The sequence below is a fragment of the Telmatherina bonti genome (assembly GCF_933228915.1).
Source record: "Telmatherina bonti genome assembly, chromosome: 2".
NCBI classification, from domain to species: Eukaryota; Metazoa; Chordata; class Actinopteri; order Atheriniformes; family Telmatherinidae; genus Telmatherina; species Telmatherina bonti.
This window is the reverse complement of record NC_136620.1, coordinates 33,723,138-33,735,537: the sequence shown is the minus strand read 5'-3', so window position 1 is coordinate 33,735,537 and position 12,400 is coordinate 33,723,138. Positions and strand designations below refer to the sequence as shown.

At 39.8% G+C, this 12,400-nt stretch overlaps 1 protein-coding gene across 1 annotated transcript; it reads right to left on the bottom strand.

The window, feature by feature from the left end:
• Nucleotides 1–1,605: 1,605 nt before the first annotated feature.
• LOC306769376 (uncharacterized protein) lies at nt 1,606–8,053 on the bottom strand (the record flags this gene model as incomplete). The annotated part of the gene is made up of 4 exons (XM_079257962.1): nt 1,606–2,306; nt 3,337–3,990; nt 6,175–6,339; nt 7,687–8,053. 4 exons carry the CDS (start codon nt 8,051–8,053, stop codon nt 1,606–1,608), a joined length of 1,887 nt encoding a protein of 628 aa, XP_079114088.1.
• Nucleotides 8,054–12,400: the final 4,347 nt, after the last annotated feature.

The window sequence follows — 12,400 nt, the reverse complement described above, 5'->3', positions numbered from 1 at the left end:
ACACACATAAAAACCATGCTCACAGCAGCTGGCAAAGTAAAAGGAAATAAGATCCTCAGCTTCCGGATAGGATTTTCAAAATAAAATCTTCATATCAAAACGTTTTGTGCAGGATATGTACAAGGTTTGAAAATATTACTCTTATTTCAATCTTTGTGCTGTGCAATGTGTAAAGTTTATGTACAGAAATATATTTGGATCCTTACGTAGCCTATTACACAGAAAAATGTTTGAAATGATACCATTTAAATTGGATTAGTTCGCAATGTTAATGTGTTTTATCTGTTTTCAACTACTCTTAACATAAAAGTGAATGTTACATGTTTATTCAGGAGCTTTCCAAATAACCTTTTTCGGGCCTGCTTCCTGTTTTCTTTGTTGTTAATGCTCTTATATATCAGGTGAAATCCTTTCTTTCAGACTCCGTCTGTTATCTTTTTTAACTTGACAGACCGGATGTGGACTATTGTGTAAAACTTGACCCGCCCCTCTTCCGATTTTGTCCAATCAAGAGGCACCGTTGTGCAAGTCATGCGTTACGTCAGACCAGTGCGTCGACTAATCGCAAACGCTGTTGGGAGTTGTAGTTTCTTACCTTGATGCAAATCCGCTACCTCACTGCGAGATGTCAGAGATGGTTGTTTCTCCGATATTTTTTATGTAAATAGTGTTTGCTATTAAATGTTGCTATTTTAAACGTTTATTTCTGAATCCAAAACAAGAAAAAAAAATCACAGAGTTGCAAAGTTATTGTACATTTATTTAATTTATCTTCATCGAACACACTTTATTATAAAACATCTCCAAACCCATTAGGCCAGCTATCAACTGGCCTGATAGTTTAAAAAAAAAAAAAAAAAAAAAATTAAAAAAAAAAAAAATCTACTTTTATATTTGGCTGCACGGTGGCGCAGTGGTTAGCACTGTGGCCTCACAGCAAGAAGGTCGCTGGTTCGCTGGTTAAAATACCACTACTCTTTCTGTGTGGAGTTTGCATGTTCTCCCCGTGTATGCGTGGGTTCTCTCCGGGTACTCCGGCTTCCTCCCACCATCCAAAGACTTGCATGATAGGTTAATTGGTCACTCTAAATTGCCCCTAGGAGTGAGTGTGGTTGTGATGGACTGGCGAGCTGTCCAGGGTGTACCCTGCCTGTCGCCCAAAGCCGGCTGGGATAGGCTTCCCCGCGACCCTGAATTGGAATAAACGGTTCGGAAAATGAATGAATTTTATATTTATATTCATCCGTCAGATTCACTCATTGGAACAAAAAAAAAAAAAGTTTTTCAAAAATTCCCTTGCTTTTGACAAAAATCTGTTTAAAAGGTTGATTAAAAATTATAAAACGTAATCAGGAACTTTGTAATATGTACATTCTCAATTATTGTCTTCCTGTAAACAAAAATGACAGAATTTCTCACCACAAGGTGGCAGCATTGTGCTAAAGTGTAGAGTAATTGAAGCATACAATAACCTAAGTCTTGGTATAAAAAAAATAAAAATAAAAATAAAATAAAATAAAATAAAAACAGCTCAGGAGGATATTAAAGTCTTATGGTTAAATTTAAGTCTTTGTTTTTCAAAACGACTTGGGACATTGTCAGGGCTCACGGTGCAAAGCCCTTAGGCCTGATCATCATCCTGACAGTCTTAAAAGACTGTCTGTCATTAGTGGGGTAATATTCTTTTGATATGTTGTCCCACGTGCCCCAGAAAATCCCATCCCGGATGCCTTTGTACTTCCCGATGTAATATCTCCCATTCAGGTTCGCAGCCATGCAGGAATCAAACCACCAACCGGAGCTGTAATAAGCCCCGCAGTTCCCGGATGGATAGCGATCGTGGTCCTTATCCGGAGTGGTAAACGCCTTGTTGTTGTGGTCGTACATTCTGTTGAAGCGCAAAGCATCACCAGCGGTGCCAGAGTAACCTCCTACTGTCAGTCTGTAACGCAGACGCTCACCTCCCACTCTAAACTGCCCATACTGGGCATATTTCTTCACTCCATCAAAATCCTCCAGTTCCACCCGCAACACCATGTCCCTGTCGCGGGTCAGCAGGTGGATCATATTGTTTCCCAACCAAAACTCTCCCCTGTCCAGATCTCCGAAGCCGGATTGATACTCCGCCCAGGTGCGGTTGAAGCTCACACTGCCATCCTGTCGGCGCTGCAGGAGGGTCCATCCTCCACCATCCCGCTTCATGTCACAGAACACCGGGAAGCTCCTGCTGCGGGGGTCGGGGGTCACCAGGTAAACTCCGCTTTTTGTTTCTCCTCCGAGCAGGTGGTCTAAGCAGTCCCTCCTCACTGTACAATAAAGACAGAAATACCTTTAAAAGAAACCCAGAGGTCTCTAAAATCCCTACTCTGTTAAAGTAATTAACTGAGGTCCTGCATCTGCTTCTACCTTGCAGGTGAAACTATCATCTTGCAGCTGGAATGTGGCTGTAAAATGTGTTGGATAAGGTCACATGAGCAAAAGGTCAGTGCACTATTCCCGCCATAAAAGTTTTAGACGACTTTCACAGTGGACCTCCACAGTAGCTGGTAATCAAAGTCAGAACAGCAAATAAATTTAGGCTTTAACATAACCGGTCTTCAGCTCAATGAGTGTGATTTCCTTTTGATAATTTGGGTAAACATGGTGTGCATTTAACCTGTTACTGCTTTATGAGGTTGTTGACGGTTGGTTAATTCAGATGCAGCTCAGCTCAATCTGTCAGGATACAAATACTTAAGAATAATAATGAAGCTGCTGTCAGTAGAAAGATGTTTTCAAGCTCTCAGCCTGTGCATTGTTGTGGTTTTCGCTCTATTAAAGGCAAACATCCAGAGGCACAAATTTTGCACACACATGCAGATTCCTGCTTGGGAAATGATAGCCATGACGTATGGTACAAAGATGATCCTAGACCACATCATTATATTCTAATCAATCATGTGAGTATTATTAGAGGTTATCGTGTGGTACTTGTGCACAGAATTCTTTCATTGGTTTTCCTTTTGAAGCGTGTCACAAACACAAATACAACTTTTTGCAACACCCTTTCCCCCTGATGTAATATCAATAAAAGATAATTGATTTTTACTTTAATTGTACAGTTGCATAAGATTTTTTTTTTATCATTTCTTTTCATGGCCAGTTTAATTTACACAGACTGGTTTGTGCAGGAAATGTCAGCTTTTCTTTCAGTTGACCAGCGGAAATGAGCTTAGAATTATATTTTTGCATAGGAGTTGTTTTTTTGCAGTGTTTATTGATTTATCTGTCAATTTCATTGTAAAATATCAACAAACTTGATCATAAGATCATATTAATGTAAAAGTAATCTCTTGCCTTTAGATGGTTCAGATGTTGGCAGTTTGCTGTCCGTCCGGTCAGGCCTTTTCCTTCCCAGGGTACCCTCAGGCTGCTCTTTGAAAAGCATGTCTTCTGGTCTCCCATTTGGACTCAGGCTGTTATTGAGGAAAGCAGCCACCTGGTTGATTTTGACACGCAGCTCTCGTGTACTGGGAGTGGACGCCTCTGCAGACGGGGTCTTAGGGTCAGAGGTGACAGAGGTTGTTGACCCAAAGTACAGCCTGAGTGTGGAGGTAGTTTGGGAACTGGGGGAAGGAACTGATGTTGCAGGTCTGGTTTCCTCCACATTATAAAGTGTCTTTGTTCTGAATTCAGATTTGGCAACTAGACTTGGATGTGTGGATCCTGGACTTGTGCTAGAGATAACACTTTGGAGGATCCTGCGATTTAATTTGTTTGGTCTTGTTGTCATTTGGATCGATGATGGCTGACTGGTTGTTTGTAGCCTGAGATCAGACACAATCCTGCTGTTTGAGCTCAATGTGAAGTCTTCTGGGACTCTGTGAGGGTTGGGTCCAGTCTTCAGGCTGTTGAAGGTCTTTGGACCGAGAGTAATGGTTTTTCTCATGCTGGCACTGAACTCTGTGTCCCTCGGGGAATGAGTGACTTCAGTGATTTGTTTCGTGAGCCCTGATGTAGGTGGCATGTCAGTCTGGGAGTTTTGGATGCAGTTTGAAGCGGTCCAGCTTATGTGAGGTGGATCTGAATATGGTTTTGTTTTTGGAGTCGGTTTGGGTTGGGCTGCTGGTTTTGGTCTTTGAATAGGTTTTGGTCCTGGCTTAACTACAGGTCTGGTTTGTGGTCTGTATCGAGAGGGAGGCTTTGGTTTTTGGTTTGGTTTAAATACTTGACCAGGTTTAGGTTTTTGATTAATTTTAGGAACGTTCAAGCTCAGTTTAGGTTTTTGATCAGATGGTGTGTTATCTTGATCAGGTTCAGGTGTCTGTCCATGTACAAAGTCCTGATTGGATTTTGATTCATGTACAAGGTTTTTGTCAGATTTATTCCCTGACTCAGCTACAGGCTTTTGGTTAGGTTTGGGTGTAGATGTTTCACTCATCTCAGATTCTGAATCTTGACCAGGTTTAGGTTTTTGGTCAGTTTTAGGGATTTTCTTGTTTGTTTCAGAGCTTTGATCAGGAGGTGTATTTGTTTGATCAGATTTAATTTTTGGTCCACGTGTTAAGTCTGGACCAGATTTAAGCTCATGTGTGTAATTTTTGTCAGATTTATTCCCTGACTCGGCTACAGGCTTTTGGTTAGGTTTAGGTGTAGATGTTTCACTCATCTCAGATTCTGAATCTTGACTAGGTTTAGGTTTTTGGTCAGTTTTAGGGATTTTCTTGTTTGTTTCAGAGCTTTGATCAGGAGGTGTATTTGCTTGATCAGATTTAATTTTTGGTCCATGTGATAAGTCCGGATCAGATTTTGGCTCATGTGTGTAATTTTTGTCAGATTTATTCACAGTCTCAGTTAGATGTTTGTCATCAGGTCTGGGTGTAGATGTTTCACTCCTCTCAGAATCTTGGCCTGGTTGAAGTTTCTGGTTAATTTTAGGATTTTTTGTGTTGGATTCAGGCCTCTGATCAGGAGGTGTTTTAGTTTTAGATTTTATTTTCTGTTCAAACGTAGGGTCTGGATCAGATTTTGGCTCATGTGTGTAATTTTTATCAGATTTATTCACAGTCTCAGTTAGAGGTTTTTTATCAGGTCCAGTTGTAGCTGTTTCACTCTTTTCAGATTTTGGCTCTCCTTCAGGTTTAGGTTTGTAATTAATTTTAAGGATTTTCAGGTTGGATTTAGGCTTCTGATCAGAAAGTGTATTAGCTTGATCAGATTTTATTTTCTGTCTATCTGCTGAGTCTGGATCAGGTTTGGGTGGGGGATTTTCATCAGGTTTGTCCCCTGACTCGGTAAGATGTTGGTTTGGCTTGGATGTAGCTGTTTCACTCCTAAATTCTGGTACTTGGTTAGGTTGAGGTTTCTGGTTAGTATTATAGATTTTCAGGTTTGATTGAGCCCTCTGATCAGGAGGTGTTTTAGATTTATTTTTCTGTTCAAGCATAGAGTCTGGATCAGATTTAGGCTCGTCAGATTTATTCACTGTCTCTGTAACAGGCTTTTGGTTAGGTTTAGGAGTGGCTGTTTTACTCCGCTCAGATTCAGGCTCTCCACTATAGTCAAATTTTTGGTTAATTTTGGGGGTTTTCAGGCTGGATTTAGGCTTCTGATCAGAAAGTTTATTAGTTTGATCAGATTTTATTTTCTGTCCAGGTGCTGAATCTGAATCAGATTTAGACTCGTGTGAGTGGCTTTCATCAGATTTACCCTCTGACTCAGTCAGATGTTTTTGGTTAGGTTTAGTTGTAAAAGTAGCTGTTTGACTAACTTTAGAGTCTGGCCCCTGTGTGGGAGTTTGGTTAGTTTCAAGTCTTTCATCGGATTTAGTTTTTCCTTCTCTTTCTGGCTTTTTTTCAGGGTTCTGCTTTTGGTTGGGTTTGGCACTTGTAAGAACCTGTTTTTTCTCTGGTTTTGCATTTTGATCAGGAACTTTCCCTGAGCCATGCTTTCTGTTTATTAAAGGGTATTTGTATGGACGTATTGTGTTTACACTCTGAGGGCTTTGAGTTGTAGATGTAGATCTTTGTGTAGGAGTCACAGACTTCTGGTAAGATTTTGGTTTTTGAGCTGTTTGGTTTCGGTTTTGGTTATGTTCAGGTGTCAATTTGTTTTTTAGATTTTTATCAGTTGCTAAAATGTCAGGTGGAGCTTGGTGGTTAGATTTTGAAATTTGGGTTTGTCTTGAATCTTTGCCAGGCTTGGTTTTGTGTGGAAATGGCTTCTGTTTTTGGTTAGATTTAGTTTTGTCAGCAGAAGGAGCTTGGGCAGGTTTATGGACATTCTTGGGATTTTTCAGCTTTTGCACCGCTTCAGGCTTATTTCCAGGTTTAAGCTTTTCACCAGGCTTTGGTCCTTTGCCTGGTAGAGGTTTAATGCCAGGTTTGGTGACGTTCCTTTTAGGTGTCCAGCGGCTGTTATCTGTAGCTCTTGGAAATGAACTTGTGTATAGTTTTGGATGAGGATTTGTGGTAGTTGAAATTGTAGTTGAGATTACGTCACCATGGAACCTGCCTCCAACTTTCACCATGGATGGAGAGTTAGATCTAGTAGTGGCCCTGGTTATCTGCTGTGTGAGGCCACCCACCGTGGTTGTTGTGGTTGTTGTGACCAAATCTTCATCATTGAGGCTTTGGGGCTCAGGAAAACCAGCTGCTCCAGGCCCTGTGCTCAGGGTTGGTCCATTAACAGCTTCTGTGTCACGACTGACATCTGTGATTGAGCTTAGAGTGGGACTGGGCAAAAGAGGAGATGGAAGAGATGATGTAAAGATTTTAGCTTTGATTGAATTCATGGATTCCAACCTTGAAGCTAATCTGGTTGTAGAGTGAGAAGTTGGGCTGATCGAAACAAAGTCTGCCCATTCAGTTACCGTACTGGATGATAATTCTCCATCATTATCTTTCCACACATTCCCTATTTCAGTCTCCTTTTCCATCTCCTTGCCCTTTTCATCCAGCCCTCCGTCTTTTACAGTCCTCTCCTTTGCTGTCTCTCCAGAGCTCTCAGTCTGCTTTGTTTTTTCATCATCTCCGACCTTTTTTATTCCCTTTTCCATTTCCTTCATTGTCTCCTCTCCATCTTGCTCTTGCTCCTTATTTGAATGCTCTCCCTGGTTCTCAGAATTCCTTATTTTATCATTGTCTTTAGGTTGAGTATTTTCTCCCTTTTTCTTTGTCTCATCTCTCCACATTTGAGGGCCATTTCCTTCTATTTTATTATTATTTTGCTCCTTTGTGGTCGTTGTTCTTTCTCCTTCATTCTCCAACTTATCATCTTGGTATATCTTTGAATCGTCCTGTCTTTCTTCCTCTTCATTTCTGTTTCCATCTTTCTGTCCATTATTTATCTCTACAGCCTTTTCACTCATTGCATCGACTACATTTACACCAGAAGCTGTCATCTTTGTCTGTTCTGATGGGTCATTTTTTCTTTCATCCTCTGTCTTTGTTTTTCCATCTTTTTCTGTCTCTTCTGCTTTGGTCCTTCCTCTCTCATTTTCTTTAATGACTCCTTTGTCGCTCTTTCTGTCAGCTTCCCACTTTTTTCTCATCTTCTCATCCAGAATGAGCCTTTCTTCTGCGTCATTATCTCCATCCATCTTTTCCACGTTAACAAAATCTTTTCCACACTTTTGTCCTAAATCTCTGTCATTCTCTTCAGGTCTCACAAGCATCCATTTCCTCCCATCATCATGTGTACTCTTACCTTCATTCAGCTTCTCATGCTCTCTTTCTGTTTGCTTTCCACACTCCTTGTCAGATTGACTTACTGTACAGTCTGCGCACATCTCCCTCAGTTCATCCACACTGTCCTTCAGCTTCTGCAGGTCCTGCATGATCTTTTCCAGCTCTCTGAGCTCTTGTGGAAAATGAATTGTCAGCGGCGGAAGACTGAAAAGGTAAGGGCACCTGCTGTCATGTTCTCCCGGTCTGCACGCTCCTCCAGGTCTCAGAGTTGCAGTGCAGGGTCCAAATTCTTGATCCCCCAGGAGGACTCCTTCATCTGCTGTCATCTGAGAGAGACTCGAGAAGGCCAGCAGAGTCCCACATATGCACAGCACTGTTAACCTCATCGCGTCTTGAGAAGAAAGAGTGAAGTGATGAGAGGGAGAGAATGTAAAAACACCCAACTCTATTTGTGAAACGCAGTGACAGTAAGAGGAGGAGGCGAGGTGGGAGGGAGAAGAGGAGGGAGGAGGACCTGATGGAGATGTGCAAAGAAAAGTGAATCTTAGAGACACTTTTAGAGGAAAACAGGTGTGGAAGAAAAACAGAAAAATGAGAGGACTGTTTTGATGTTCCTCAGGAGGTGCGGTCTTTGAGATTTTGGAAAATAAACAGGATAATTTAGTCAAATACGTCTACTTCACATTATGAGCAGAGGGAATTGCCACCGTGACAAATCAGTCATAAAAACAAGTTTTAGAAAGCATGTGTCTTACTGTAATCTTATTGTTACATCGCCATTTATCTTCATTGTAGTCACATTACTTAATGAATACCATTTGTCATGCATTCTCACTCAATGCTGTAATGATAAATCACAGACCTGAATATGCATGTGTGCCACAGTTGCTTTGGCAGACACTTCCCAAGCTTCCTGTTAGTGCATCTTCAAACATGTGAGTGACAGATGCGACACGTCAAATGTGCATTTGAAGCAAAAAGTTTGATTGCAGGGCCGAGATATTGTCACTGAAATTTTCAAGAACCTATTTTATTTAACTGTAAGCTGAATGCTGTGGTTCAGTCAACAACGTCACATGTATTTAAGAGGGCCGCTGCATTAGCATGCAGGGCTACAGCAGAGAAATACCTCATGTCCTTGTGTCTTTGTTTGGACAGTACTAATCCTCAACAAGGGTCTGGAATTGGTGAGTCAGTCTCTGGGTGGAGTAGCTAATCTCACTTTGTACCGAGTGCCTGTTCTTCTAAGATTTGAACTCTTGATTAATTCGTCTACATATACTTAGGAAAAGCAAAAGCGTCTGCTTGGCAAGGAGCTTAGATGACCAGTCTGTAGTTTCTCAGCCCCCAGGTGCAGATTGTTAGTCCCACCAAGGGATATAAGAAATGAGTGATGAGCATGAAGTGCCAATGTTGATATCCCAGAAATTTGTCCATTTGTAGTGCTTGTTAAACCACTTAAATTGCCTCAATTTTACACTGAAACCCGACCTATGTGTGGTTTTGTTTTGTCTCTTGCACAGGCAGAGAGATTTCTCAGCTGTCCTTTTAACAATGACAAAGGAAACCATTTGTTTATTGAGAGGACTGTGGGAAGCAGAAATGAGAACCAAGTTAAGAGGGAAGACAAAAGCTTTACATAAAACATCACAGCAACTCCACCTTGCAAGAGTATGACTAGTTTAAATGCCACAATTGAATGAAATGTTTAAGTTTTGTGTGATCAAGGAATTAACTTTGAGATATTCCTGTTTTGGCTAGAGGGCTACTAGACACAGAATCTATGTAAAGTCAATATTTAAGCTTTAAAGGTAAAAGAGATCAAAAAGATACAAGCATCTTGCACCCCAGGATGTTTACACCTTTAGATATATTTATTAGGAGTTGTTAAGGCTTTGGATGTTTACAACACAGCATAAGATTGTGAAAAGATATCAAAGTATATTAAACATTTTTTCCATTGGTTTTGACGTAATTGGAAAATCCCAGCTTAGAGGGACCGAGGCAAAAGACCAAGATAGCCCTGAACATCTAAACTCGCGTGACAGATTTTGATTAAAAACAATAACATTTGTTTTAAAGATGGACTGATAGCATTTTCTGGCAGTAATTAGCAATGGCAGGTTTGTTGGAAAAAATAGCACAGAATTTCATCATAACAATAATAATAAAAATAGCACCTCGTCAATTATGGTTAGCATGTGGTGGGAAATGTTTTGGTCCTGTACTGCAGCCAGTTACATGGAGAACATTTTACCAGCAGAAATTACAGATCTATCAAAAGCAGCAAATCATGGGAGCAAAATTCAGCAACCTGTAAAAGAACTGAATAATCTGAAGGAGAAGTTAAAGGTTTCCAAAGCTGTGTAATGATCTGAAATCTCAAAATCCACATTAAACTGCCCCTCGTTCCCTTAAACTGAACGTCATTCAGACATGCAGTCCATACAAGTTAGTACAAGAATCTCACAAAACTACAAGCTTTTTAAAGCAAGAATGGATAAAAAATCCCCTGACAGGACCTTAATGACTTAGCTGGCCATGAAAATCTTTTACAAGCTGTATGCTCTCTAAACAGAGTGCTGCTAAATCTTGACCATGTAGGGTGCCCAAACTTTTGTTCTAAGGTTTTTGTTTTTTGTTGTTGTTGTTTTGGTTGTTTTTTTTTTACCTTAAATTTTAAATAAATAACTTTGTTTTAAATTTAAAATAATTATCAAAATAATTATATCATCATTCGTTTAGCACCTTTTGGGAATCAGTCTCAAGCTGGCTTATTCCTGCTCATCCTCCCACTTCTGTTCAAACGCAGCTATGAACTCATTTGATATTAGGCAATTGCTGGACGGATAGAAGCCAAATCAAGTGTCCTTTAACCTTTCACATTCACATCAGTGCTTCATCACTACACTAAAAAATGGTGTGAGAGAAATGTTTACACTCTTGAGAGTTAAGTTTGAACATTCGGACGTATTGATTTATCATTGAGGAGCCACTTCTTTATCAGCACAGCCGAGCATGAAGTTGAGACATCCGTTGCTTAGTTACCACAAACAAATCTTACACACAAGCTGCATGGAGACCAACAATTAGGAGTTTAATTAATCAAAGTTAAAAGGATAGAGTCATTTGGTTATAATAATTCTGCATGAATTTATTTTGGTTTCAGCTGATACAGAGCACAACTGGGATTTCTCTTATTCCCAATAATACCAAAGTCCTTGCTACGCCCATTTATGGGTAGCAGGCTTTTTCTCTTTCTTTTCCTTTTTTTTTTTTTTTGCTCAGGTTGCCCTCTTGGGATGCAGTGTTTTGAATTCCCACAGTGAGCTGGCTGGGCCCACTCGCTGCCCTGAATCATGTAAACACTTTTTTTTTTTCCATGCAGACTAGAACAAACATCTGACCATCAGTCAGGCTTTGCAGCCCGCGCTTCCAGGCAGAACACTTCATCTCCATCCAGTTTGGGCAGAGGAGCCAGTGTCGTCACCCTGGTCTGTTATGTTCATAAGTGTCCCATTTCCAGCCGAACTGGAGTGAACCCAACAACTGTGAAATGCCGCGCCAGCCTCTTGTAATACCACCCTCGGCCTTCCTGCCTGAAGGTGGAAACCTACCTGGACAATATTATTTTCCAGACATAAAATTCACATGCCAAAAGAAAAGTAAACTCACATTCATTTAGCAAAACTGTTAAATGATCAAACTCCCGCCCTAATTCTGTGAATCACTGGGTATAATTTCAGAATTAAAGCATCCTTTTTTAAGCAGTCTTTACTCTCAGTCATGGAGACAGACACACATATTCACATGTACTGTCTGGAGCCAGGTCTTTAATGCTGCAGTAACGAATACATTCCTTTGCCAGGTGTGAGAGTGTTTTTCGTCTGTCGAATGACTGATAGTCATTCTTAAAAGTGAAACAATCATGTGTCCCTCACATCTGGGGTGAATTTCCTTCAGTTAGAAACACTAGATAAGTCAGGTCAATTTGTTTCTAGTCCAAAAGCCTGGGCCTCATTATTACGTTGTCTAAAATTTATATTTAGGAAGCCTAGCGCTAATAGAGAAAAGGGAAAGCGGCGTAACAAAGTTACCTGCTACAATGTATATTTTCTACTATGTTTTGTGTTATAAATGTGCTACAGAGAAGTAGCTGAATTGTGTAATTTTGCATCATAATGTTGATACTTAAAAGGAATGTGCTTCATTTAGCTTCCTAGATGTGATGATTGAAACCACACAAATTCACAGAAATACTCTCTAAATGCACCACAAAACCCATGGCTATGGACTTCTTGAACTGTATCAAATATGTGATTGGGTTTGTGTTTATAAAAAAAAAAAAAAAAGTACCATGACATTTTAAGCATATATATACATAACCCATAAGAACTTCATGAAATCAGAATGCTGAAACATAGATCATTTAAAGGGCTATAAAAACACTCTAAAACATTATTTTTATTATTATATTATTATTATTATTGTTATTATTAATCTTTCTCTTGGTAATCAATGATTTATTAAATGTTAAATATGAATAAATTCATAATAATGGTATTAACACAGGCAAAATAACCTTAATTAATCAGATCCTTTATCATTATTCATCTACAATAATACCACCCTGTAAGATGTCTTGCATTAATTTAAGTCTAATTGTTATTATATCTTGTTTTTTATTCTAATTCTGATTTATATATATGGGAATATATATATGTATGTATGTG